The 24,752-nt window shown below is 44.2% G+C and overlaps 1 protein-coding gene across 3 annotated transcripts in view; it reads right to left on the bottom strand.

The window, feature by feature from the left end:
• TENM2 (teneurin transmembrane protein 2) overlaps positions 1–24,752 on the bottom strand; it is a 1,229,820-nt gene that overhangs the window by 180,387 nt on the left and 1,024,681 nt on the right. For all 3 annotated transcript variants that reach the window (XM_046000941.1, XM_046000940.1, XM_046000942.1), the window contains one exon: positions 20,126–20,331. In XM_046000941.1, coding sequence (XP_045856897.1) covers positions 20,126–20,331 — 206 coding nt within the window. The remainder of the gene's footprint in view (positions 1–20,125; positions 20,332–24,752) is intronic.

The raw sequence follows: 24,752 nt of genomic DNA on the forward strand, positions 1-24,752 counted from the left end.
GTTTGAAGTTGGGTCAATCAACTTTTAGCCTCTTCCTGGTTTGCATACTAGGGAATAATACTCAATTTTTGGAGATGTTCTAAGGATGACATGACATAATGCTTCTGGCAGTGCCTGGAAGGTACTAACCATGTTACTAAGTACTTCCAGACTATGAGTTACTTATTTGCAAATCATAACAATCAGGGAAGAGAAGTACATGGCTCCAGTTTTTCCATCTGGGGATGGCAGGCAGCTGCTTAGGAAGTGGAAATTTCCTCATCTCTCAGAAAACGAGTATTTGTTTTTTAGCTTTCCTCTACTCCATATCCCACTGGTCACGAGTGTCTTTATGGGATAAAAGAAATGATACACAGTGATACATCAAACCAGTGCTGCTTTCGGGGACCTTTGTAACCAAAGCATTTGTTTCTTAGCAACCTCGTAAATGTCCAACTACCCAGACCCATGTCTACAAATTGCTGTCAGCCAGAGGAATGAGCATAACTTCCTCGGTGCTTAGGTGAGAAGAATATACTTCATTTGGGGTCCAGAAAATCACCCCCATGAGAAAAGTTGGGAGAAGGTGATTACTTGTGTGGGGTCATTGCTCATTATTAATTTGGACATCAGTCATCTCTCGCTGAAGTGGCTGGCTGGCCAAGAACAGAAATGACTTAGAACCAGCAGTAGTGCTTACTGTCCAACCAATCAAATGGCTCTGGGCAAAGGTATTGTCAGAGGAGAGGGAAGACATCTATTTTGGCTGGCTCTTCCAAGTCACTCCAAAGCAGCATTGGAGGGCAGTTTTCATTAAAGAAAGACTCTGCAAGCCAGGAGCTGTCAAACAGGGTATGGGGACATGCCGGTGTGAAACAATAGTATCCAATGTGCCTCAATCCTCTACCCTTTAACCTGCTTTGCTTTTCTCAACACATTTGTCACTCTCTACACTGATATGATCTGTTTTTATGTGCATTGTCAGTCTACTGAGAAGAATGTAAACTCCAGGAGGGCAGGGGTTTTGCCGGCATGGCAGAATGGTTAAGCAGACTTCAGAGCTGGGGCCCCTGGGTGGCTCAGTTCGTTAAGCATCTGCCTTCAGCTTAGGTCATGATCCCAGGTTCTTGGAATGAGCCTCCTATCAGGCTCCCCACTGAGCAGGGAGCCTGCTTTTCCCTCTCCCTCTGGCCCTCCCCCTGCTTGTCCACTCATGTGCTCTCGTTCTCACTCACTGTCAAATAAATTAAAGGGGGGAGAAAAAAAGACTTCAGAGCTGGAATCCCAGCACTGCCACTTACTTCTTGCCACACTTGCAAAAGCTATTTAAGTTCTCTGTCCCTCAGTCTCCTCATCCTGAAAATGGGGACAGTAATCACATTTCTGTCAAAACAATCGTAAGGATTGAGTGAATCAATTCATGTGCAGTGCTTAGAATCGCACCTTGTGTGCAGTGAACAAGTCCTCAAGGTGTGAGCTACTGTTATCATAATTCACTGCCATCCCTCATTTATCTCAAGCAGAGTCTGGTCAGTAAATATTAAATATCAAATGAATAAAAACCTTAAATTCATAAATAAATTCCACCAAAAAGAAAAAAAATTGGAATATGGTCCATGTTTAGTCTCTAATAATAATCACTTACACTCCCTAATGTGCTTTCTTTCACGGAAGAGGAAGGGGTGGCGTTACCGTCTGGGAGGCTGAACCGGGCAGCAGCCGGTGCAGAACACGCCTATGATGGAATGTTGTGGGTGTTTGCACATTCACATATATTAAGATTTGAAAGGTGACTTTATAAGGCCGTAATGACATCTCCTTTCCAGTTCTCAGTGGGGTGCTGTACAATGCCTGCTTTCTTCCCTTGTTCCTTCTTTTGTCTTCCCTTCCCACTTTGATATGTTTCTTAGTGTCCTCTGTGGGAGTGATGGCTGATCCTTGTCCATATCAGGGTCTCACTCTCTTCCAGGCTCCTTGCTGCCAGGTGGGAGCACGTGGTAGTGTTCAGTCAATGGAACTTAAGTAGTGGGAGGAGCTCCTTCTTCTAGACCCTGGCGTAGAATATCTGGTACAACCTTCTACTGCTCTCTCTCCATCCTTCTGCCTCTGGAAGGTGCCGAAACAGCCGTCAAGCCCACAATGGGAGAGTCACAAGACAAGAATGGCCTGGATCCTAGCATGAGCCCTTGGAGGAAGGCTGAAATTATGCCACGAGCAAGCAGTGAACATTTCTTAAATGGAGACACTGAAATGTTCAGACTTCCTTGTTACTTCAGCATAGCCCTCAGAGATCTCTGGACATCATGCTTCTCTTTCTTCCCGGTTCACTTGCTGAGAGCATGGAAGGTTCCAGCATACTCGCCATGGAGTCAGGCCCCAGCCTATTATGTGTGGGGTGTCTGTTTACCCCTGTTTGCCCAGGGGTGTCCTACTTGACACCTCTTGTTCCTCCTTTCACTCCAGAAAGTGCTCCGGTCTGGGAAGTATATTCCCCGACTCGCAGATGAACAGGTGATGAGCAGCGTCACGGAGCACCACTGAGGGCCGCTGTAACCTTGGGAGGGGTTGGAGGCTAGAAACACGAGGTGGATCAGTGCAGCCAACTGCAGACATGGCCTTCTAGGGCAGGGAATGTGGGAGCTCAGGAAGAAGCCTGTTTGCAGGGAGGCCATCTGGTCCAGGAGAGCCTCTGCTCTCTCGGATTCCTAGACTGCAGTCTGGCCAGCTTGCTTGGCAGCCTGGCTGACACTAGAAGGAGGCCATTTTCCAATGGCACAGGTCCTGGCCAGAGTTTCTTTTTCATGTCCCAGCACTGGGGATGGATAACTCAGGCTTAGTACCAGGGACATCTGTCTCCTCTGTTCCCAGACCCCATCACGCTCAATCCTGGATACAGGGATGCTCAGGAGATCGTGCTGAGCTTGGATGACTGAGAGGTTGCTCCATAGCACATGCTATCTAAGAGATCAGCAGAAGCCCTGGAAGAGAGGAGGGGGTTCATGACCAAATCCCAGCAGGGGATGGATGTGTGCACAGGCTGGCTGCGGGAGGAAGTCTGTCTCTCAAGGCAGCTCGTCTCTCTTGACTCGGCAGTAAAGCCACCCAGAAGGTGAGAGCGCAAGAACCCAAAATAAACACCTCCCACCCCCAGTTCTCTCTTTTTCCTTGGCCTTTGAAAAATAACCTGTGTTGGCATGCAATGCGAGGACCGTGCCTTTGAGTCATCAGTCATACTGAATGCGGCAGGAAAATGCAACTTTTACGAGCACTCGAGAGGCAAAAAAAATAAACCACAGCAAATATTTGACCGGTCCAATTATAAATCTACCCCCACTTCTTGGCAGAGACCAAGGAGGAATGGTAATTAAGATAACTTAGTGGGTTTGCAGGAGGAGCTGCAGGAAAGAGCAAAGGAGCCTGGACCATCAAGCTGGGCCTGTCCCTCCCCCAGAAGGGAGAGCATTCACAGGCATGGAGTATACCACTGACAGATGCTTCTGGAAGCCACACCGATACACACCTGCCAAGCAGGGCAAGGTTAAAGATAGACTCATTGCCCTTCAGAAAGATGTTATTACCGGGTCCACGACCCTGAGACGGGGGGAAATAACTTGATCGCCATTTGGAACTTCTGCTTGCTGAGGGTCGATGTGGACGGGAAAACAATAAACGGTGACATTTCCCATGGATGGCCTGCTGCTCCCGTGCCCCATGCCTGCGGCATCCCTGGTTCCAGCTCAGATGTGGATTCTACCTCCAACGGCAAGGCGTGTTCGGCAGGGGAGCAGTACATGTGAGCGAGGGCTGCTTGAAGCCATATTACCACAGGGTCTCGGGTCACATCCGGGGACGACTAGCATCAGCGGGGCACTCACGGGGGCCTGTTCATCTTCTGCCTCCAGCCAGGCTTGTGGCAAAGGGAGCCCAGTCGATTCCTCATTAAAGCTCAGCACACTTTCTTTTTTCTCCTTCAAAGAGGCTGATGGCTAAGCGGGGGGGGGGATGTGTGCAAGGCAGGGCCGTGCTCCAGCGGGGGCTGGCTTCCCTTTGGGCGGCCTGCCTGCGCTGTTCGGGATGCCAGCTCGGGTCCGACTTATAGCGTTTGAGTCACTGAACTAGATGCCGCTAGGCCCAGCTGCGTGCACTGCTGGGACTGCTTGTCCACCAGCCAGGAAAACGGGCCCCTGGGTTCTGGACAGGACACGGCACCTGGATCTGTAGATCGTAGCAAGGTGTTTTGCAAGACCCCACCATAAGGACTGAGCAGATGGAAGACAGAGAGGACCCAAGCACAGTTCCGAAAAATAAGGAAGGGGGAGGAATACACCTGCATGGATGGAATCCCTGATTCTTCCATTCCATCTCCTCCTGCACAGCAGGGGGAAAAGTCATCAACAAAAATACTGAGCGTCTATTCTTTTTCTGGGCACTTGTTACGCGCCAGGCACGAGGGCAAGTGCTGACCTATGTTCTCTCTTTCCATCCTCCCAGAGACCCGATTTGCATCCCCATTTCTCAGGAGAGAGTAACGGCTGTGACAGAAGTAAAGTGACGTACCCAGGGTCCTTGATGGTAGTCGGTGGCCAAGCACAGACTTGAACTTGGATTTGTGGGAGTCTTAACAACTATGGGAGGTCGCTTCAAATTTCCCAAGAACCCGGCTGCCTCTGCCAGCAGATCCCGTGGCTGGCTTGCTGTATAAATCTCCTAAGGATGCTGCTGAGCAGAGAAAGGGGAGGAAGGCAGAGCCCAGCAGCGCTAGGGCCAGACGTGGAACCAGGCTGGACACCTGAGGACAGGGCGATGTCCCACTGGAGTAGATGGAAAAGGGTGCCAGGAAGATGGGGATGGCTTTCTGGCTGTTGGCCCTCCCTGGTCTAAAAACTCCCTTTGCCTACCTCCAAACTTCTCTGTTCTTGTATTCAGGCCACCTCATTCTTCTCTGTTCCTTACACTTGCCAAACTCATCCCAGCCTCAGGGCTCGGGCATGAGGTAGCCTCTCTGCCTGGCCTTCTCTTCCTCCTGATCTCACGCCTGCCTGCTGCTTGTCAATCCTGCCTCTGCCCAAGCACGGCCACTTCAGAGTGGACATCCCTGATTCCTGATTCAAATGCCTCGACCACTGCTTGTCTCTCTCCTTAGCAAAGACGCATCCCTCTTTAAAAACACCACAATTTGTTATCTTTTGATTGGTAGTCCATCTCTTTCTTCTTGGACACAAACCTCTGCAGAGTAGGAGACTTGTCTGTTTTACTCAACACAGATCCCAAGTGCCTGGCATACGGCTGGGGCTCAGTAGAGGTCTTGACTGACTGAATGAAAACATTTTGGCTCAAGGGAAATGGGTACTGGAGTAAAGTCTATACCAACACAGTGGGGTTTTGGTGACAGGACCCCTGAGAAGATGTAAACTCTGCAGGAAAGATATTAGGAAATTTTAGTCAACACTGCCGGTCTGCAGTATTTTTGTTTGCTAACTATTCAGATGACATCACGAGGGCACATTCAAAGAGGCCAGGCTCTGTTCTAGGAGATTCACATGTACTACCTTATTGAGTGCTTCCAACAGTCCTACTGAATAGGACTTCTTGCCCCAATTTGCATTTGCGGAAACTGAGGCACGGGGAGGTTACTTAACTGGCCAGGGGTTGGTAAGTGGTGGAGCTGAGATCTACACGCAGGGAGCCAGCTTCAGAGAGCATTCCGTCACCCCACTGCGTTACAGGCTGCCCAGTGTGGCAAGCAGGCAGCCGGTACCCGGTGTTGGCCAGCCTCACTCATCTGAAGGGAGTGCAAGGCGTTATTCTCCTGTTCCCTGGGATGAAGAAAGTGTACTATGGGTCAAAGGCAGGAAGACCTTTGATGACACAGTGGGACTCCCAAAGAAGACTGCAGAGCCTCTAGCAGAAGTAGTAGGGGTGTAAACAGAAACATATTTGGCGTAAACAACTTGTTTCATTATTTGAATCCCATGTCTTTGGCCCAGAGCATCTGTTTCCTCTCATGAAGTTGCTGTGCTAAGACAAAAATTAGGGTGTCTATGGGTTACGAGGTACCTGACCATGTGTAACGAGATGGAACAATTTTACTAATCTCTTTGGGAGAAACAGCCTTTTAACAAACTGTTCAGCGTAGAAATTAAGAAACCAAGGAACATGGGTGTGGGCGACAATATCCTCAAGAGACAAAGAATTCGGTTGGGTACAAGAAATGGAGCTAGAGGGAGGTATAGGGAATGGAGGGTAGAACAATAAGGTGTTGGGGACTCCCCAGGCCACAGGGCAGCCTCTTCCTGTGACTCCCTCCTTACACTCCCAAATCCAAGGAAAGAAGAAAATGAAGGGGAGATGTGGCCAAATTTCTTATGGAAACCAGCGAGGACAGTGAGCACCATTCTTGGATGTCACAGGGCAGGCAAGTGAGGAACAAGTCACAGGAATTCAGAGTCATAGGCGGGCTCCAGGGTGCAGACACACTTAGCCAGGCATGGCTGGGCTAAAATCTGGTTTCACCTGGAAGGCCTAAAGATCTCTAGATTGGGGTTCACAGAAGAGATCTGAAGCATAGCTCACAAGCTTGTGCCTTGCCCAGGCCTTATGTTACAAAGGGAAATGAATGTAAAAATACCTGTGTATTCAATAGACACTGAGCACTGACTATATGCCTAGCCCTGCTCTGGACACTGGGGCTCCAGCAGTGAGTCCTGTGGACAAGGTTCCAGCTCTCCAGAGGATGACATTGCCATGGGGGAAAAGAATGTCAGGGAGTGATGAGGGCTTTGAACAAAACAGAAGGCAAATCAAAGACAACTCAAATGCCCATCAACAAGTAATAGACAAACAAATTACAGTCTATCCATACAATTGGAAATCCACTCAGCAACAAAAGGAATGAGCCACTGATGCCACAACGTGGGTGAATCTCACAGATATTAGACTGAGGGAGAGGCCAGAAACCCAAGAGCACAGGGTTCCCTGTTTGTGAAACGCTAGAGAAGACAAATTTCATCTCTACAGAAAGAAAGCAGATCAGTGGTAGGCTCAGAGGAGGTAGGCATGGGGCACAGGGGGCTTTTGAGCAGTGGTAGTGTTCTAGATCACGACTCTGGTGGGCTTACTCACACAGGTAAGGTCTTCACATTGTGAGAATCAAACTGTACGCTTAAAATGTGTACCTTGGGTGGCTTGTAAATTACACCTAAACTGACGTGAGATCAAGAAAGCATGGTCTGTGATAAAGGATAAAGAAGTGTCCAGTTTTGAACTCTTTTGTCGGGAAAGGACTGAGGGCATGGTGTTGGAGTAGAGGCCTGGCAAAAGCAAGGAAGGAACCATAGGATTACCTGGCAGAGAAACATTCCAGAAGGAGAGAACGGCCAATGCAAATGCTCTGAGAGGGTGACTGGGATGACTGGGGGGAGAGCAGGAGGGCCAGAGCAGTGGAGTGGAGGGAGTGAGGGGGAGATGGCTGGCTGGCCAGTGGGCAGAGGTTTGGTGACTGGATTGCCATCAGACATTTACCGAGCACCTATGATGGACAAGCACTGCTGTGTTGCCAGCAGGCAACCCTACGGTCTTTGCCCTCCCAGCACGCACGTTTCAGAACAACTTCAGATTTTCCTTTTAGTGTGATGGGAGGCCAGTGGAAGAGCAGAGAATGAGTGCTCTGGCAGTTATAAAAGTTGAGACTAGAGTTTTGTCTTTGTAATAAGAAGAGAACTTCTCTTGGTGTGTTCACCATGCCTGGTTCCCACGAGGGCCCTCTTGGCTTGGCAGTGGTTTTGGTGGTTTGCTGGCTGAAGATAAGCAGATTAAGTGTTCTGCCAATTCTCCTTTCCCCCATGTATCAAGCCTAAAATGGTAGTTTTCAGGTTTCAAATGAGGATGCTTTGAATGTCTCTGATATTGGGGGGAGGGGGGCATATGGGGGTGGGAGGAGGATGAAAATGAATATAAATGGATTAATTACCACTACTAAAGGGTAATATGGTGAGCATCTCAGCAGGCCTCCCATGTAGCTCTCCAGAGTGGGTTGCCAAGGGAAACAGGGAAAAGTCCCTAAACAATGAGGCCAGGGCAAGGCAGGGACAATGCACTTCCTGGTGGCGGGCGCTCCCTGGGATTTCTTGGAGGGTTTTTTTTTTTTTTTTAAGATTTTATTTATTTATTTGACAGAGATCACAAGTAGGCAGAGAGGCAGGCAGAGAGAGAGAGGAGGAAGCAGGCTCCCTGCCAAGCAGAGATCCCAATGCGGGGCTCGATCCCATGACCCTGGGATATGAGTTGAGCGGAAGGCAGAGGCTTTAACCCACTGAGCTATCCAGCTGCCCCTCTTGGAGGGGTTTTAATGCCACTGTCCACCAGCTCCACAGGGCAGGACCAGCTCTGCTTTGTCCATTGCTGCAGCCCCTTGGGACACAGCACATAGTAGGTGCTCAGCTAATGTTGGTGGAATCCAATATTACAGCCTGCCGTTGGCAGAATGATGGCTCTATTGGAAGACAGGATCTCCCTGGGAGACTGTTAAACCTTTCATATGAAATTTTTGAGAACAGGGAGAAACAGTTGAAAACTCCAAGTCCTGATCTCCTATTTTCAAGACCTTCCCTCAGTACCTATTCCCTCCCATAAGGGTGACTCTGAGCTTCATGGTATGGGGCCACTTCTTCCTTTGATTTAACGCACATTCCTAGCTGGGCTGTGTACATGGCAGCAAGCGTGCAACCACTCCACGCAGGGCCAAGCCTCAAAACTGCCAGAGGGGTCATCCTCCTTGGTCACTCCTGGTCTTGTAAGAGCCAGTGCAGGGAGGAAAAGCGATATCCTTGTGGGCAAGCAATGGCTAAAGAAAAGCACAGCTTCTAAAAAGAGAAAAATCATCATGGGAAGCTTCAACACAGCGCACACAACAAGGGATATCTTCTCTGTCTTTTGCTTGAAAAGATCTTCCACTCCCTTTCCTCTTTCTTTATCTGCTTAACTTGCCTTCCAAGACTCTGCTTGTCTAGCATCTCCTCCGGGAAGCTCTCCTCAAATCCCGCACAGGTTATATCTGGTGGCTTATTTTTACACTCTTAAACCTTCTGTATCCAACTCTTTAATAATCGTCATAGCTAACGTTTAATTAGTTATCATACAAGGAGCAAGCACAAAGTCCGTAAATGATATATGGCTTTGGTTCAGGAAACAAACAAGAGAGGAGTGCTAGCAGGGGGCCTGCGGTTCACCCTCTCCCATCCCATGGGGAGCTGTGCTTGGACTAGACATGGCTGGATGCAGAGCGCATTGTGCCCCAGGAGAGGTACCCCGAACCCCTGCCACCTCACATATTTACAGAATGATTGAGAGGGGGACAGGAATCACTTGGCTACATTGGAAGACACTGATCATTGCAGTCTGGCTTAAAGGCTGGAGGAGGACCAGCTGAAACTTAGTTTGCATGCCTGCACTGGTTTCTGCCAGAGGCTTTACCATTCTCTCTGCAAACACCAAGGGTTGCTCAGGTACCTGTGAGTGAGCTGTAAGGGTTGTAGCCGTCAGACTGACTGACTGATGGATCTCTGCAGGGTGCTCACTATTTGCTAGGCATTATCTCATTTATACTCACAACAACCTGATGACATATAGTCCTCACTTCATGGATGGTGAAACTGAATCTAGAGAGATTTGGCTATAAACATTCAGCTACTACAGAGCAGAGATAAGATTCAAGATTCAATAAAATTCAATTGGCCAATTGAATTTTATTGAATCTTGACACTCTGGAATGTGCGCCTGGTTGCGCATCTCACAGCCCTCCCTATGTCATGCTGCCATTGTCACTCAACATGTCAGGTCTCCATCTCCTTAAAGTAGGGCCAATGCTTTTCATCTCTGTATCCCCACTATAGACATTCAATGAACATTTGTTGAATGCATGGATGGATTGATTTCATACTTTGTCTTCCCACAAGCTCATGCCCTGATCATGCTGTCTTTCGATCCAACCCTGGAGAGGGGTAGGAGGTATTGCTCTGAAGACCAAGTGAGCCACAGCGCAGAGGTCAAGTTCAGTGAGATTGATGAATACCTCAAGGCTATTCTGGGAGGTGCAAAAACTCTCCCACAAGGCCAGGGAAATGGAGGTTTTACTTCTCAGTGCCTTGCTGAGGCGAGTCCTTATTTACTGCACATCCCCATCTAATGGTCTTTAGCCAACGGCTTATTAAAAATGTCACATTTGGCTCCTCGCCCTCCTAAGATCAATTGGAGGGTCTTATGTGGGTTGGTTGTGAAAATGAATCAAATCCCTGAAGAGAAGGAGAGAACTGGGAATGTGTCCAGTCACAAAATGGCTTCCCAAGCACCAAAGAGGAACAGAATCCCAGATACCAGGCAGCTTCTCTCAGGGCATGGTCTCAGTCTTACCAGGCAGCAGCATGACCTTGGGTAAGTTACTTCGGCCCTCTGAATCTCCACTCTCCAATCCCTATACATGTGATAATAAAGGCACCTACCTCTGAGGGCCATTAGGATTCGGGTTGGGCTCATGGTAAGCAATCACTGTCAGCTATTCTTATGCCTATTATTATTGTTATAAAAGCTTGACATACTGTAAATCTTTTGTGCTAGCAATTCCACTCTTAAGAATTCATCATAAGGAAATTATTTAAAAAATACATGAACATAAACCTGCAAAGATGTTTTCTATAGTAGGATTATAATGCTGAAAAAGGGAGATTGGTTCCAAAAATTTTTAATCTTTAGAATGGACTATTTATGAAGCATATGCGATGAGTTTGTGGAAGAATATTCAGATTTAGAAAGATGTTCCCTCCCTATCTTTATGTAAAGAATCAGGGTAGAAATTGCATGTATGGTATAATCCTATACTTCTAAAAACGATTGCTACATGTAAACAAAAAACTGTTGGGAAAACATACTAAAAATGTTTTCGATGTTTCCTAGCATCAACATATATTGTTTTTATAATGAGAAAAACACAAATAAAGGTTATCATTAAAAAAATTGAAATTTGTTTGTTTGGGAGCTTATGCTATAGATGCTTTGAAAAACATGGTGTGTAGCCTCTATCGTTCCTTTTTTCTTTTCTTTTTTTTTTATTTCTATGTGCCGGCACAGTTCCAAACGCCTAATAAAGATTACCTCATTTAAACCTCACAGCAGTGCTACGAATGTGTGGTATTACTGTCTCCATTTTATAGATGAGGTAATGGAAGCACAGAGACGCTGAGTGACTTGGCCAAGACTACGCAGCTTCGAAGTACTAGAGGTTGAATTTCAAGACCAGGCAGTATGGACTGGTCCATACATTTCTGCCCATGCTGGTCTGTGTTGGGAACAGCAGCATCGGCATTCTGCAGAATGTTTACTTAAGCTTTATTTTTATCTGTTTATTTACATATTTTGAAAATTATATTTGAATCCCCAAACTGACTTGATATCTACAATAGGATCAATTATCTGAGCATGTTTGGACTTAATAAAAGGCCACTTAAAATGAATGCCCTTAACAAATGCGAACAGAGTTGGGGCTTTATCTTGAAGAATGAAGCTCTAATTAAGAACAAATTATTTTTGTCTCAGACTTGGGAAAATTCAGGTTATATTAGGACCTATAGTCTAATTGTTCGAATGCACGTTTAGTTTTCATCCATACACAAAAAATGCAACAGCAAACATTTCATTGTCTCTCAGCTGCATCGATTGCAAAACACATCCTGGTCTCAGGGATGTCAAAGACCAGCATTATGTGCATCTCCAAATCGATGGAACACTCGAGAACAATGCAGCATCACTTGAGCTCGACTGGTGAACAGTCAAAAGGGATGCTTCTGTAAACACACTGGACGTCTCTGTCAGATGTCCTAGGACCTCTCTTGATGTTTATAATCCTCCTCTCGGAAGGGCCGATTTCATCACCTCGTTACTTCTTGCCGCTGCATATTTCTCTGCGTTACCTCAGCAGGAGCCCTGCTTCCCAAGGCTTCCTCCAGCACTTCGAGGCAGATCTTGGGCACCACTGTCACTGATTTAATGAAATACCGGTCTGTGCATGAGCTGTAACTGCAGCCCATCAGCGGTGGGGTTTACCTTGCACTGCGTGCAGGCGGCTCCTGGAAAAGAGCACTGACCAGCGACGAGAAAAGAGAGGGGTCTCACTGCTCAGCCCCGGACAGACCAGCTTTGCCTCTCTTAATGCTGTGTCCGTTCTTTCACATGTACAATGAGCCATTCCTCCTAGTGCCTACCTCACTGGGTCGTTGTGAGGATAAAATAATTCATGGGAAACAGTCCTGGCATGTTGAGCTCCCTGCTAATGCTGACTCTTATGACCATAAGTAGTGTTACATGGGGAGGGAGCTCTAAGCGGAGAACATTTTTGTAAGTGATCAGATGATTAATGGATATTTTTGTCTTATAACAACTTTTGCTTCCCTACGAAACATCCTTAACCTGAAAGGGCTTTCAATTAACATTTTGAAAGCCATTAATTTTTGTGAAGAGGTTCGAATAAAATTTTTCTTGATATCTCTGAACATGGACTTGAACTTCTGTAATTCTCATTTATTAGGAAGCTTATCGATCTGCAAGCAGTTTTCCTTGGTGTGTGTTTGCTCGGATAAAGTTGTATAAGCAAATGTCCTGATGGATCCTGTTCCACCAAATGCCACGTAGAACAGAAATGCAAGTTCATGCCAGAATGTGACACCAGGAGTGCAATTTCAAATGGACATGTAAGATGTCTCATAAGGTGATACATGTATATAGGTGTATCTATATATCTCTATATCATAAGTATGTGTCTATATCTGTATCTATATGTATCTATACATGCGTGTATATGAGTTTGTGTGTGCACGCGCATGTGTGTGTGTGTGTGTGTGTATTTTAGTGAAGACCGTTTCAAAGCTAACTTTAACATTAGGGTGCAACCTCTCTATTTCTGTCTTTAAGGCAAGGGATGGAAACTTGTCTGTGTTAAAATCTAATTTAGTACTTTAAGATTAGGGTGCAACCTCTCTATTTCTGTATTTAAGGCAAGGGATGGAAATAGTTGTTAGGTATCTGAACTGATTTAGTCTTGAAACAATTATTTCCTATTGCTCCCCTTTCAAGCTTGTGGATCAATTTAATTGAAGAGTAGTTAGAGCTGGTAAGGGAAATGATTAAAGAAAATACTGCTGTGATTTGCAACTACATATATATATATATATATATATATATATATATACGTATATGTGTATATATATATTGTGATTTTTCTTAAAATGGTGCAAACAAAACAAAGTATATAAATAAATTGAATCTTGAGAGTGATACAAGATTATAGTCACCATCTATAGCCTCCTAATGCTTCTTTTACTCAAAATAGATTCAAGCTTGTCACAAATGCACTTTTCTTAAAGAGAGAGACATTACAAAAATTAAGAAAAGTATAAAGAATATGGTAACAAATACCCATATTCGAAACACTCAAATGAATAAATGCTCACATTTTGTCATATTTATTTCCAATCTCTGTGCGTGTGTGCTGGGGATGGGGAGGGAGTTTGCTCTAACGTTAATATTTTATTACGACTAAAAGCAAGTGCTTTTGAACCTAATTCTTAGTCCTGTTCTCCTTACCTACTCCAAGAGGTGACCGCCATGATGAGTTTAGTCTCTCTCCCTGTGTCTCTATCTGTGTAGCCATATACAGAGTTTTTCTCTCTGTTACACATATAGTAAACATACATTTACCAAGATTAATGTTCTAATAAATATGGATTTGAACTATACACTACACTTATGCTAATAAAATCATTGCTTTTATCCATTTTATTTATGGCATTCTACATAAGATCTCACTTGAAGATAAAGGTCTTTGCCTAGGAAATTTGCAAATTCCTAAATTATAGTGCCTCTGAGAGTCTTTTCAGTCTAAAAATGCGACGTGGGGCTATTCATCCCTGCCTTTCCAGTTTCCATCTTTCTTCCTGAGTTCCATGTTCTCAAACATTACGCTTCCTGAAAAACAACTGCAGTGGCCTCCCCTATACCACCCCCCACCCCAGTGCCAGCTCTATTGTAAAATCTCAAACATCCCTGGAGATTTCTCCAAGCTCTGCTTGGTGGCTGCCCAGGGGGGTGTCTGCTCCTCTAAGTGGTGGTTTCGGTTCCTGTTAGGATGCACCAGATAATCACAAGGGGCCTCCTGAGGAAGACCTTTCCAAAAGCACTTTTAGCACCATATGGAAGAAGCCAAGTCTCTCTTGGTTTCACAAATCTTTCTCCATATCTGAAATTCTTTGGGAGAGGAATGGTCTGAAAAACATGCCTGTAAAAATATGCCTCCCTCCAAAGGCAGATAAATTGCTATGTGACGTGCTATACATGCCGACAGTCATACCCTGGAATGCCCCCTGAGTGAAGTGCACAGCTTCCCCGGAAGGGGGGTGAGTCTGGGATGAGCCCATCTGACTGGTCAGTGGGCACCATGAGGGCATGGTCATGGCAGCATGGGGAGTGAAGTAAGGTGCTCAGAGTACTCAGGGTCCCCGTGTCCCAGGGCCCCGGCCAGTCCCAACTCGGACTGCAACGGTGTGCCGTTTACATACTTGGGTGAGAGAGAAGGGGACAAAGAAGAGTGAGAATTTGTTTTCAAAGAAGGCTCTGAATCAGAAAGGGGTAAGCCCGAGGGGGTAAAAGCTAACATCACTAATCACCATCTATAAATGTGCTTTAAAAAATGTCATTTAGGGGAATTCAGCTGATGAAGACAAATAGGAACTTGTGCTCAGTTCATTTTATCTTGGTCTGCACATGCTCCACCTTCTGGACTCGCGAGGTTTTCCTACGATCCTGGAGCAGTTCGTGGTCTTTTATACAGTTCTCTATTGTTTAATGTGTCTGGTGGCTGGTTTTGCTTCCCATCCCACAGTCACATCTCAGCGTAAATCCCAGGGGGTCTTCAGCGTCTGCTTCATCTTACTGCCATACAATCCCTAGCATCTCCCTCTAAGAACCCCACTGGGGCTGCAAGCCCACCCTCTGCTCCTCAGTTGTCTCTGGAAGTCACTGGGCTCATGGCTCCATCAGTCTGAGTGATGAAATAGGCATTTTTAATATTTGCTAAACAGGACTGTGGAGAAGGTGAGTCTCAGCAGGGCTCCCAAGCGGTAAGTGCATCTTGTTGTCTCAGGTTAATCATGTACCTCATTTGCTGATTATTGACTGGTTCTCACAAAGGATTTTACTTGGCTTGACATATCAGTAGCAATCGGTGATGAACTGTCAAGCGCGCTTGCTCACCGCCTTAACCCCCCAAGACCCTGACTTGCAGCGGCAAGTCACTGAAATTTCCTTTGATGCCTGGCACCATAGCCAGGTCAGATTATTATTATTATTCAAGTCTGATCAGTTTCCTTTCTAGAACGGGGGTTGAGCAAATCTGATCCAGTTTGTCCGATTTCAAATACATGGCAAGATGCCCTAGGCTCTTCGCACACCATTCTTGCTAAGAATTCGCATTGGGTGGCTGAGACTGGCTTATATTGGCTTTGTTTTGTTTTTGTCTAGGTCTTAAAAAATGTCATACAGGGTATCAAAATGCTGCATTTAAAAGCCAATATAATAACTACCTTTCAAGTGGATAAAGATGAAACAAGGAAAACACTCAGTGTATGTAAGGATTCAGGTAAATAAAATGGGCACCTATGCCCTAGGCTGGTAGTTAGGAACATAGGGTGCGTAAGTGGTGGAAACTTCCAGAGGGACAATTTGGTAATTCATACTAAGTCCTCAAGGGTTGACTTTCAGGAAAGAATTAAGGGTGCACACCAATACTAGCCACAAGGACAGGTATCTCAACATTTTATCGTTAAGTCAGTAGGGCTTCTCGTTGATTTATCTGGTGCTCCACATTTCAGGGTCAACATAAGATTGTATTTCCTGCTCCACTGAAGTTGGGATAGGACTTGCTTTGGTCCGTCAGACAAGGCCTTAAAAGACATGCGTCACTTCCAAGCAGAAGTATTCAGGGGTTGGTCCAGAATTCACCATCTTCTCCTTCCTTTGCTACAGGGAATGAGTATCTGCCTGATAGGGAAGGTCCGTAGGTCTGTGTCCTTGAATGAGGCTGACAATGAGCCAAGTCTTCTTCAATCGATGTGAACGTGTGAAGTGGGGTTTCCCAATTTCAGCACTATTGATATTCTGGGAGGGGTAATTCTCTGTCGTAGAAGCTGTCCTATGCATGTTTAGCAGGGTCCCTAGCCTTGACCCATTTGTCACTAGAAGCAACTCTGTCCCCATGTGACAAGCAAAAATATTCCTGAACATTGTTAAAAGCATCTGTGCTGGGGGAAAAATCACCCCTGGTAAATGAGAAATAGGTTTTGTTATTTTAAGCCACTTAGATTCTTAGTCCCCCCCCCACCGTGCAAACTGATAGATTTTACTAATGTAAAGATATATGTAAACATTTACCAAAAGGGGTTAAAATTGTGTCAGTTTTTGCTTCCTTTGGTTTCTCCGTCTTGAAATTTTTTTCTACAATGAAAATACAATTTGTTCTTCCATAAGAAGGCAAACACACTAGAAAATTAATTTTACTTTAAGAAGCTATATTTACATAATTGCTCATCTATACACAGTATTTGCTAGGGTCACATGGAATTTCTTAGTACCATGAAACACTTGTATAGGCTATCTTTATTTATTTATTTTTAATATTTTATTCATTTTATTTGACAGAGAGAGAGGTCACAAGTAGGCAGAGAGGCAGGCAGAGAGAGAGGGAGAAACAGGCTCCCCACTGAGCAGAGAGCCCAATGCGGGGCTCGATCCCAGGACCCTGAGATCATGACCTGAGCCGAAGGCAGAGGCTTAAACCACTGAGCCACCCAGGCGCCCCTAGGATATCTTTATATTGTGCTTTAGTGGACAAAGTGTTTTCCCATTCTACATCTGTTGTGTTGGCGTGATTACAGCAGCATTGTGAGCCAGGTAACACAGGTAGACAGCTGAGGCTAAAAGATGTTAAGGGCTAAGTCTGAGGTCTCCTGGTTAATATGCAGCAGGGCCTCCATCCTACAATTCCCATACTTTCTCCCCCATGCCCCGTTGCCTCTGTATTGCTATAAAAAACTACCTTCAAAAAGTCTACTGGGACTCACTCTGATTCTTGAGAAATTTAAGCAGGTAAGAAAGGATTCTCCTCTGTATTTAATATCCTTGGACAAGGATACTAAAACTTGTAGGCCCTTGGTCAAAGCATGATACTCAATAAAATTTAAGCATAGCTATTTCATGCAACACAGCCAACAGAATTTCATAACCATCCCTCCTCCCCATCTCTTTCTCTTTTTCTCTTTCCAGCTCAAATGAGTCACCTTGGCTAGACGGCCAATCCCCTAGAACTTATGTTCCTTGATAGGATATGCCAATAGAAATGAGAAATTCTATAACAGTACGAGATGTGAGTTAGTCACCTGTCCCTGCAAGGAGCTAAGCACCGTCTCCTCGAGGAAATGTAGCTCATCAAATGGACATGAATGCATGTAATGACAGTGACTGAATGTGAAAATGTGTAGGGAGTCGGTTTTTTCTCTTTTTCTTTTTTTTAAGAAGCGCCCCTATATTGTACCTGTCTTGTCCATTTCTAAGCATCTGCACAGTGTCTCGCTTACTTGACCCTCTAGTGCACGCTAAACTCCCAAATTGGCAGCTGGACTGAAACCCTCAGCGTACATCAGCCCATGCCTATTCATTTCCCTTCCCTTGAACTGTGATGAGGCTGTCCCTGGAGAAGAGCTATTTTGAGAGGACGACTGCTAGAACAATCACTAGCCTGGCAGGAGATGGACAGTGTGGTGTAGCCACAAAAGAAGAAAAGACATTGTCATTGAGGGTTTGAGTCCTGCAATGTCAGAACAGCAGGGAAACTGGGTAGAGTATGTTTCTGCTGCTGTCCACTCTCACTCAGTTACAGGGAGTTACCTACTTGACTTGCCATGATCATTTGCTTTTCCATGATACTGGTTGTTCAGAGCATGCAAGGGAAGTGGGTTAGCGGTGCTTTGGAAAAGTGTCAGGAAAAAGCATTTTTCTCCAGCAAAGCTCCTTGCCTGCAACCGGCTGAGAGAAGTTATTCTCAGCTGTGCCCAGAGGCATGTTCATATTTCCTTGAATAAGGCCAATAAGCAGATTTCACCACTGCAAGTCCTTCATCGTACTGTAGTAGAATCAGTGGAGCTTGAAGGTCAAGGACACCACCTCACAATTTGCATAACTTCCCAGAGCTGCACCCTGCTTCCTGGCCAGAAGTCACAGAAATACCACAGGGACTCCTCTCACCTGACTTCCTCTCTTTCTCTGGATGCGAATCTCTTTGAAGAGCAGATGCAATTTTTGTATCAGGAGTTCTGCTTGGTTGGGGGCTATGTTAACTCATCTCCGAATAATCAGTGTTTGGACCAATGAACATTTTTCTGGATGGATGGATGGATGGATGATTTATTGATTACCACTTCACATACTGGTCCCTATAGCCTGGGCTGTGTATGGTAAAACAAAACAAAACAAATAGAAAACAAGGCAAAGAGCCCCACAGCCCTCCTCTAGTCCTTTATATTGATTCTTCGATACTTTCAGGTCGTTAAGTTGGAATTGCAAAGAAGTTTCATTTTAAGAGCCAACACTGGTCAGTTGGTAGTGGCTACCGCCATGAAGGTTCTGTTGGAGGTACCTGTGTGTTGAGCTCACTGAGGAAAAAGTGCAGCCTTCGATTAGCAATGTCTGCCACGAGCCAAAGACAAAAAAATGGTGGCCTGACTCCTTTGCATTTGCCAATGGGTTTAGAGCTTTCAATTCTTTCAATTCAATTTTCTAGATGAATACCTTTCCAGCACATTTTAAAGTCAGCTTTGACTGGATATAATGAGTCGTCAAGGAAGTTTTCCTTCCACTAGGGTATTTTCCTAATGTACTTCTTTATGTACTTGCTGGATTTGAAAGCCAATGAGGCAGGAAAACCCTACTTGGTTTTTCTCGGGATATACAATTCTTATTCAAAAAGAAAACCAGGCTAGGTGGGTGTTAATTTATCCCCAATGGTATGTATATTATAAAATCACTACCAGGACAAATTAAAGGATGGATGAGAGGAAAAACAAGAAAATCCATAATCTAATCCAATCTCTTCATTCCCAACACTAGGGATAATATCACTTTGACAGTGCCAAGGATATCCCAAGGAACTCAGTAGAGAAGGAGGAGAAATAAGAGAGAAACGGCTGAATTTTTTCTTTTTAGATATACTGGGATATCGCCTACTGATATTTTAACAAATTAATCCAATAACTAGAACACCTGAAATGAAAATGCCCAAGGATTAACCTCCAGGCTGGTAAAGCTGACTTCACTAGGTAGAATGTCATCTTTTTTTTTTTTTTTTGAGATACCATTTATACAACATAAATTATCCATTTTATTATTCAGTAATTTTTAAAATATATTCACTGTGTTATATAATCGTCATCACTGTCTAATTCCTGAGCATTTACATCATCCTTAAAAGAAATCCCATAACTACCAGCAGTCAGTCCCAATTCCCTCCTCCTGCTCCCTGGCAATCCCTCATCTCCTTGCTGTTTCTGTGGATTTGCCTATTCTGGACACTAAATGGAATCATACAGTAGGTGGCCTTTTACATCTGAGTTCTTTTACCTAGTACCATACTTTCAAGATTCATCCATGTTTTAGTATGTAACAACACTTCATTCCTTTTTATAGTTGAATGATATTTCACTATATGCATAGGTCACATTTTGTTTATCCATTTATGAGTTCATGGACATTTGGGTTGTTTCCACTTTTTGGCTATTAGGAATAATGTTGCTCCGAAAACTCATGTATATGTTTTTATGAGAAAGAACATTTTCAGTTCTCTGTGTGTATATATCTAGAAGTAGAATTTCTGGTCACATGGTGATTCTAGGTGTGCCTTTCTGCTGTTTTAAGTTCTCACCAGCAATATACCAATGTTTCAATTTTCCACATTCCTGCCAACACTTGTTATTGTCCAACTTTCAATTATAGCCATCCTTGTAGGTAGGAAGTAGGAATTTCTTTAAACTCATAGTTGCATTGAGTGTGATCATACCTGGGCATGGGATGGTGGAAGTCCCCTTCTTATGTAAACACCAAAGAGAGCATCTTTCCCAAGGGAGATGTTGAACTTTAAGAACTGGGGTTGACTGATGTGAATCTGTGATCTCCAGAACACGCCTGGGGGTACTTCTTGGGTCACCCGTCGACCGACTTCTGCTTCACCACTGTCTATGCTGCTGTTTTTCAATGACCAGGGCACTGCAAAACAGGAAGTGACATCAAGTCAGTGACATTAGTACACATTTGTTGGTTTTACATTTCTGTTTATTTGCATGCCAGGCATTGAAAAAAAAGATGCAGATGAAACTCGTGGCAAGTTCTTCTTTAAGTATAAACTCCTAACCCAGGGCATGTGAAATACTGGCACAATGCTTCCTAAACTTCTGTGATTGCTCTTCACTGATCAAATACAGTAGGAGCTGGAGTCTGGGAAGTCCATGTAAAGCTTCCAACAACCTCGAAAAGTGCTGGAGTGTACAATTATCAGCAGGGGAGATGAGAACGATATTAACTTGGCACCAAATTTAATTTTTGTAGCCTTTAATTATTCTTCCCAGCCAGAAACAAGTCCAATATACTGACACTTTCATAAATGAAAGAAAAAAAAAAAAGGAAGCAACAGTGAACAAACATTGGTCCAAAGTAAATAACAATAGAAAATAAGGACTGGATCTCAGACTAATGTAATATTGGGGGTAACTCCTTCCCTGGGAGGAATCTAAGTACCACGTGGAAATCAGACTTCTCTCATGGTGACAGCAATGCATCTCTGTTGCACTTGAAATCATCTATGTAGAAACTATTGGATGCCCATATTTGGCTTCCTTCAGAATTCTAAAAAAAGGAGTTGCAGAAATACCTATTTTTAAAAAAGATTTTATTTATTTATTTGATAGAGAGAGATCACAAGTAGGCAGAGAGGTAGGCAGAGAGAGAGGGGAAAGCAGGCTCCCTGCTGAGCAGAGAGCCCAATGTGGGGCTCCATCCCAGGACCCTGAGATCATAACCTGAGCGGAAGGCAGAGGCTTTAACCCATTGAGCAACCCAGGCACCCCAGAAATACCTATTTTTAAAGAGGATTTCTTAATAACAATGAAGCAGCACCTTCTGCACTCCTGAGGGTGCTTTTATTTGCAAACACAGAATTAAGGAAAAGCTGGAAGTTATTGGTAGTCGCCCAAAGAAAGCAAGTTCATCTCTTGGGGCCTTATTTTCCTGATCTCTTAAATGGGAATAGAACCTAAGTGGAGCCTAGCTTTATAATGGTCATTTGTGATTTGTTCAGATGGAAATTCTGAAAGAAGTTCTGGGGGTCTTTTTACTTTGTAATTGATCACCCTGATGGCCTCATGGGTTGGAAGACTTCTTTAACCCGATGGGCAAAGGATGAGAATCAAGCTCCCTTCTGCATTCTGCAACAGATGGGCTTTTCTGAAAATATTTATCTATATTTGGCTGCAATTCCGTGCAAAAGGTTTGGACAGTCAGGAGAGGTCATGGGATTGCTGAAGGCTGGCACGAAGGGTTAGTGAAGCTGTCTGACTTTGCAGCCCTCGTCTGTTACTATCTGGCCCCTGCATTAAGACAAGACTCATAAATGACCTTAGTGCCACTTTCTCCATCTGTAAAATGGAGAGGAGAAATTTTTGGCTCCCTGAAGGTTTTCCATATCTAAATTATAAAAAAAAAAAACAAAAACCACAGGATGACTTGAGGGTATGAAGTGTTTTTTTTTTCCTTCCTTCCTTTTTTTTTTTTTAAATAAGAGAAGGGATGATTCATTTTTATTTAGCTCAATAGCAGATCAAATAAAAAGTCAACAAGGGATTAAAATAAAGCAGGAGAAACAATGATTTGGACTTTAAAAAGATACTCTTGACCTCGAGAATAATAAAACCAGGGCACGGGCTTCTAGAGGAAGTGTGGAAGCTTTCATCACATAATATCCTTAAGAAGAAGCGAGTAAGTCCTGAATGGGTCAGACCTTTAGAATGCGATAAGATGGTTTGTTCCTCAGACATGTTATGTGGGTAATGGACATGGAATACTTCTTTGTAAGGGGAAGAATACTACACAGTATGGAAGAGCAGAGATTCTGGGCTGAGGCTGCCCTGGTTCAAATCCCGGCTTTGGCACTTGCCAAGTGTCTCAGCTTTCTGTGCCTTAGTCCCCACGACTGTACCGTTGGGACACTATTATTTATTTCACAGGGTTGTTATGAGGATTTAATGAGCTAATCCATGCAAAGCTCTTAATATAATTTTAGGTACAACATAAGTCTTAAATAAAAATTAGCTATCATTATTATTATTATCTGTAAGGCTCTCAGCCTAAACAGAATGTTGTTTATTTTGCTGAAATAATGACATGTCCGGGGGAAACACTTGTTATCACCCATTAATCAGAAGCTCTAATTATTATAATTTGAAAACTAATTTGTACTTAAAAAATGCTGCTGTTGGCAGACTCCCCCCTCCCCCCACATTAAGGCCTTTTGGGGGAAGGGATATAATATAAGGACCTGGTCAGGAAGGGGTATAATAGAAAAGACCCCTGGTGCAGAATAATTTAGAGACCAAAAGTAACCCCAGCCATCATAGTGTGGCAACAAGTTAAAGAATTCATTTAAAATAAAAAAAGAATTTTAAAGAAATTATTCATCTTTAAACTTAATAAGACGGGCTTTCCTTCATGTCTGTTGGGCTTTCAGGGGTTGCTGGGTTAATGACAGGATATGAAAAAGAAGCAGGAAATCAGCACCCACGAGCCCGCTAATCTACTGCTGAAACCTAAACGGATTTTGATAATGTCAAGCCAAATGAGGATGCAGGAGATTCGCAAGGGAGCCAGCTGCCAGAGAGCAGTTGCTCTGGAGAAATTCAGACACGGAGCCTCAGGGGTCTGGTTCATATAGTAGTGGGATCCCCATTCTTTCACTAGACCCAACTTCAGGACACTGCCTTCGGTAAATGAGCTCCTAGGGTTTCATAGGCTCCCCTCCTTCACATCCCATCCTCTAAAGTCTCATCCTGCACCCAGACCGGGCTGGGTTAAAATTCTGTCTCTGGTTCTTACATGCTGTGTGACCTCTAGCAATTTGCTTAACCTCTCTGGACCTCCCTTTTTTTTTTCTTTTTTTGTAAAATGGAAATGATAATAGTCAATGTCTTAAAGGGTGGGAGCAACAAATGCGAGTACACAAAGACGGGCTTGCCCAGGGCCTAGTACATAATAATAGCAAAATAAATGCTAGTTAGTCCCGTTTAATTAACTTAAAAAATGAAAAACTAGGGGCGCCTGGGTGGCTCAGTGGATTAAGCCGCTGCCTTCGGCTCAGGTCATGATCTCAGGGTCCTGGGATCGAGCCCCGCATCAGGCTCTCTGCTCCGTGGGGAGCCTGCTTCCTCCTCTCTCTCTGCCTGCCTCTCTGCCTACTTGTGATCTCTCTCTGTCAAATAAATAAATAAAATCTTTAAAAAAAATAAAAAAAAAATGAAAAACTAGGAGGGAAAGCATGTGGCTTTCTTTGTTGAGTAAAGGATTTTCTAAAAGAAAGAAACATTGCATGGATATGTGATCTACATGTATGTATACACGCAAATGTGTATATATCACATTTATGTATCTGTGTCCCCATCAGTCGAGAGAGAGTGTCGAATTCTTCTGACATAGACCTAAGACAAGATTCATAAATGACCTTGGTGTAAAATTGGTGGTCCGGATCTATTCCCACTACTTATTTTTGGTGGGACTTTCCAGGAGCTGGTATGGCCACTTTATCATCTAGTTTACTTTATTGATAAACCTGCTTTATTGAGAAGCATTGGAATTAAGGTCCTGCTCAGCCACACCTTCACACGGATGCCCTCTTTTTCTTTTCACCCCATCTTCACTCCTACCATCAGACAAATAGGCTCCTTTTCTCAGTGTTCATAGCCTCTACACTTCACTGTACTACCGGGTCTAGCACCTGCTGTTCGGTCCTCTAATTGATCTTGCTTGCCTTCCTAAGTCCCTCATGTTAGACACTGTACTCCCTGAGGTCAGGCAGAGCTGCAAATGCATCTTTGAGCTCTCTGGAGTTTGCACCTGGCAAACCATGGATGATTTATAAATGCTTGTTGAACTGAATCAAGTTCCACTTGCCCGTCAGATGGGGCGTCTTAACATAATGCCTGCGATTGCTAGGTAAAACGGAGACTTAAGGAAGATTTGCTTTGAAAAACTGCATGTAAATTGACTCCCCCCCCCCAAAAAAAAAGAAAAGAAAAGAAAGCTCGAAAGCTTTATGAGGAAATTTACTATTTAAAGGAACCCTGTCTATGGATCCTTTTCAAAAATCATGAGTAAACTCTTAATTTATCTTTTGTATGAACCCTTATAAATCAATAAGCAAACCAGGGGAGCTGGAATATAGTGGAAAGGTCTTTAGATTAATAACCGAAAGCCATGGGTCCTAATCCTGATACTTAAAGACATTGGACCTTTTGTGGAAAGGAACAGCAGTGTAAATGAACTCTTTGGTTGAACTCTCCTCCTTGCTACTAAGCAGCTGTCAAGTTTGAGGCCCATCTAGCTCTCAGGTCTCAGTGTCCTTAACTACACGAGAGTAGTTGGGA

This window comes from Meles meles, chromosome 3 (assembly GCF_922984935.1).
Source record: "Meles meles chromosome 3, mMelMel3.1 paternal haplotype, whole genome shotgun sequence".
NCBI lineage: Eukaryota > Metazoa > Chordata > Mammalia > Carnivora > Mustelidae > Meles > Meles meles.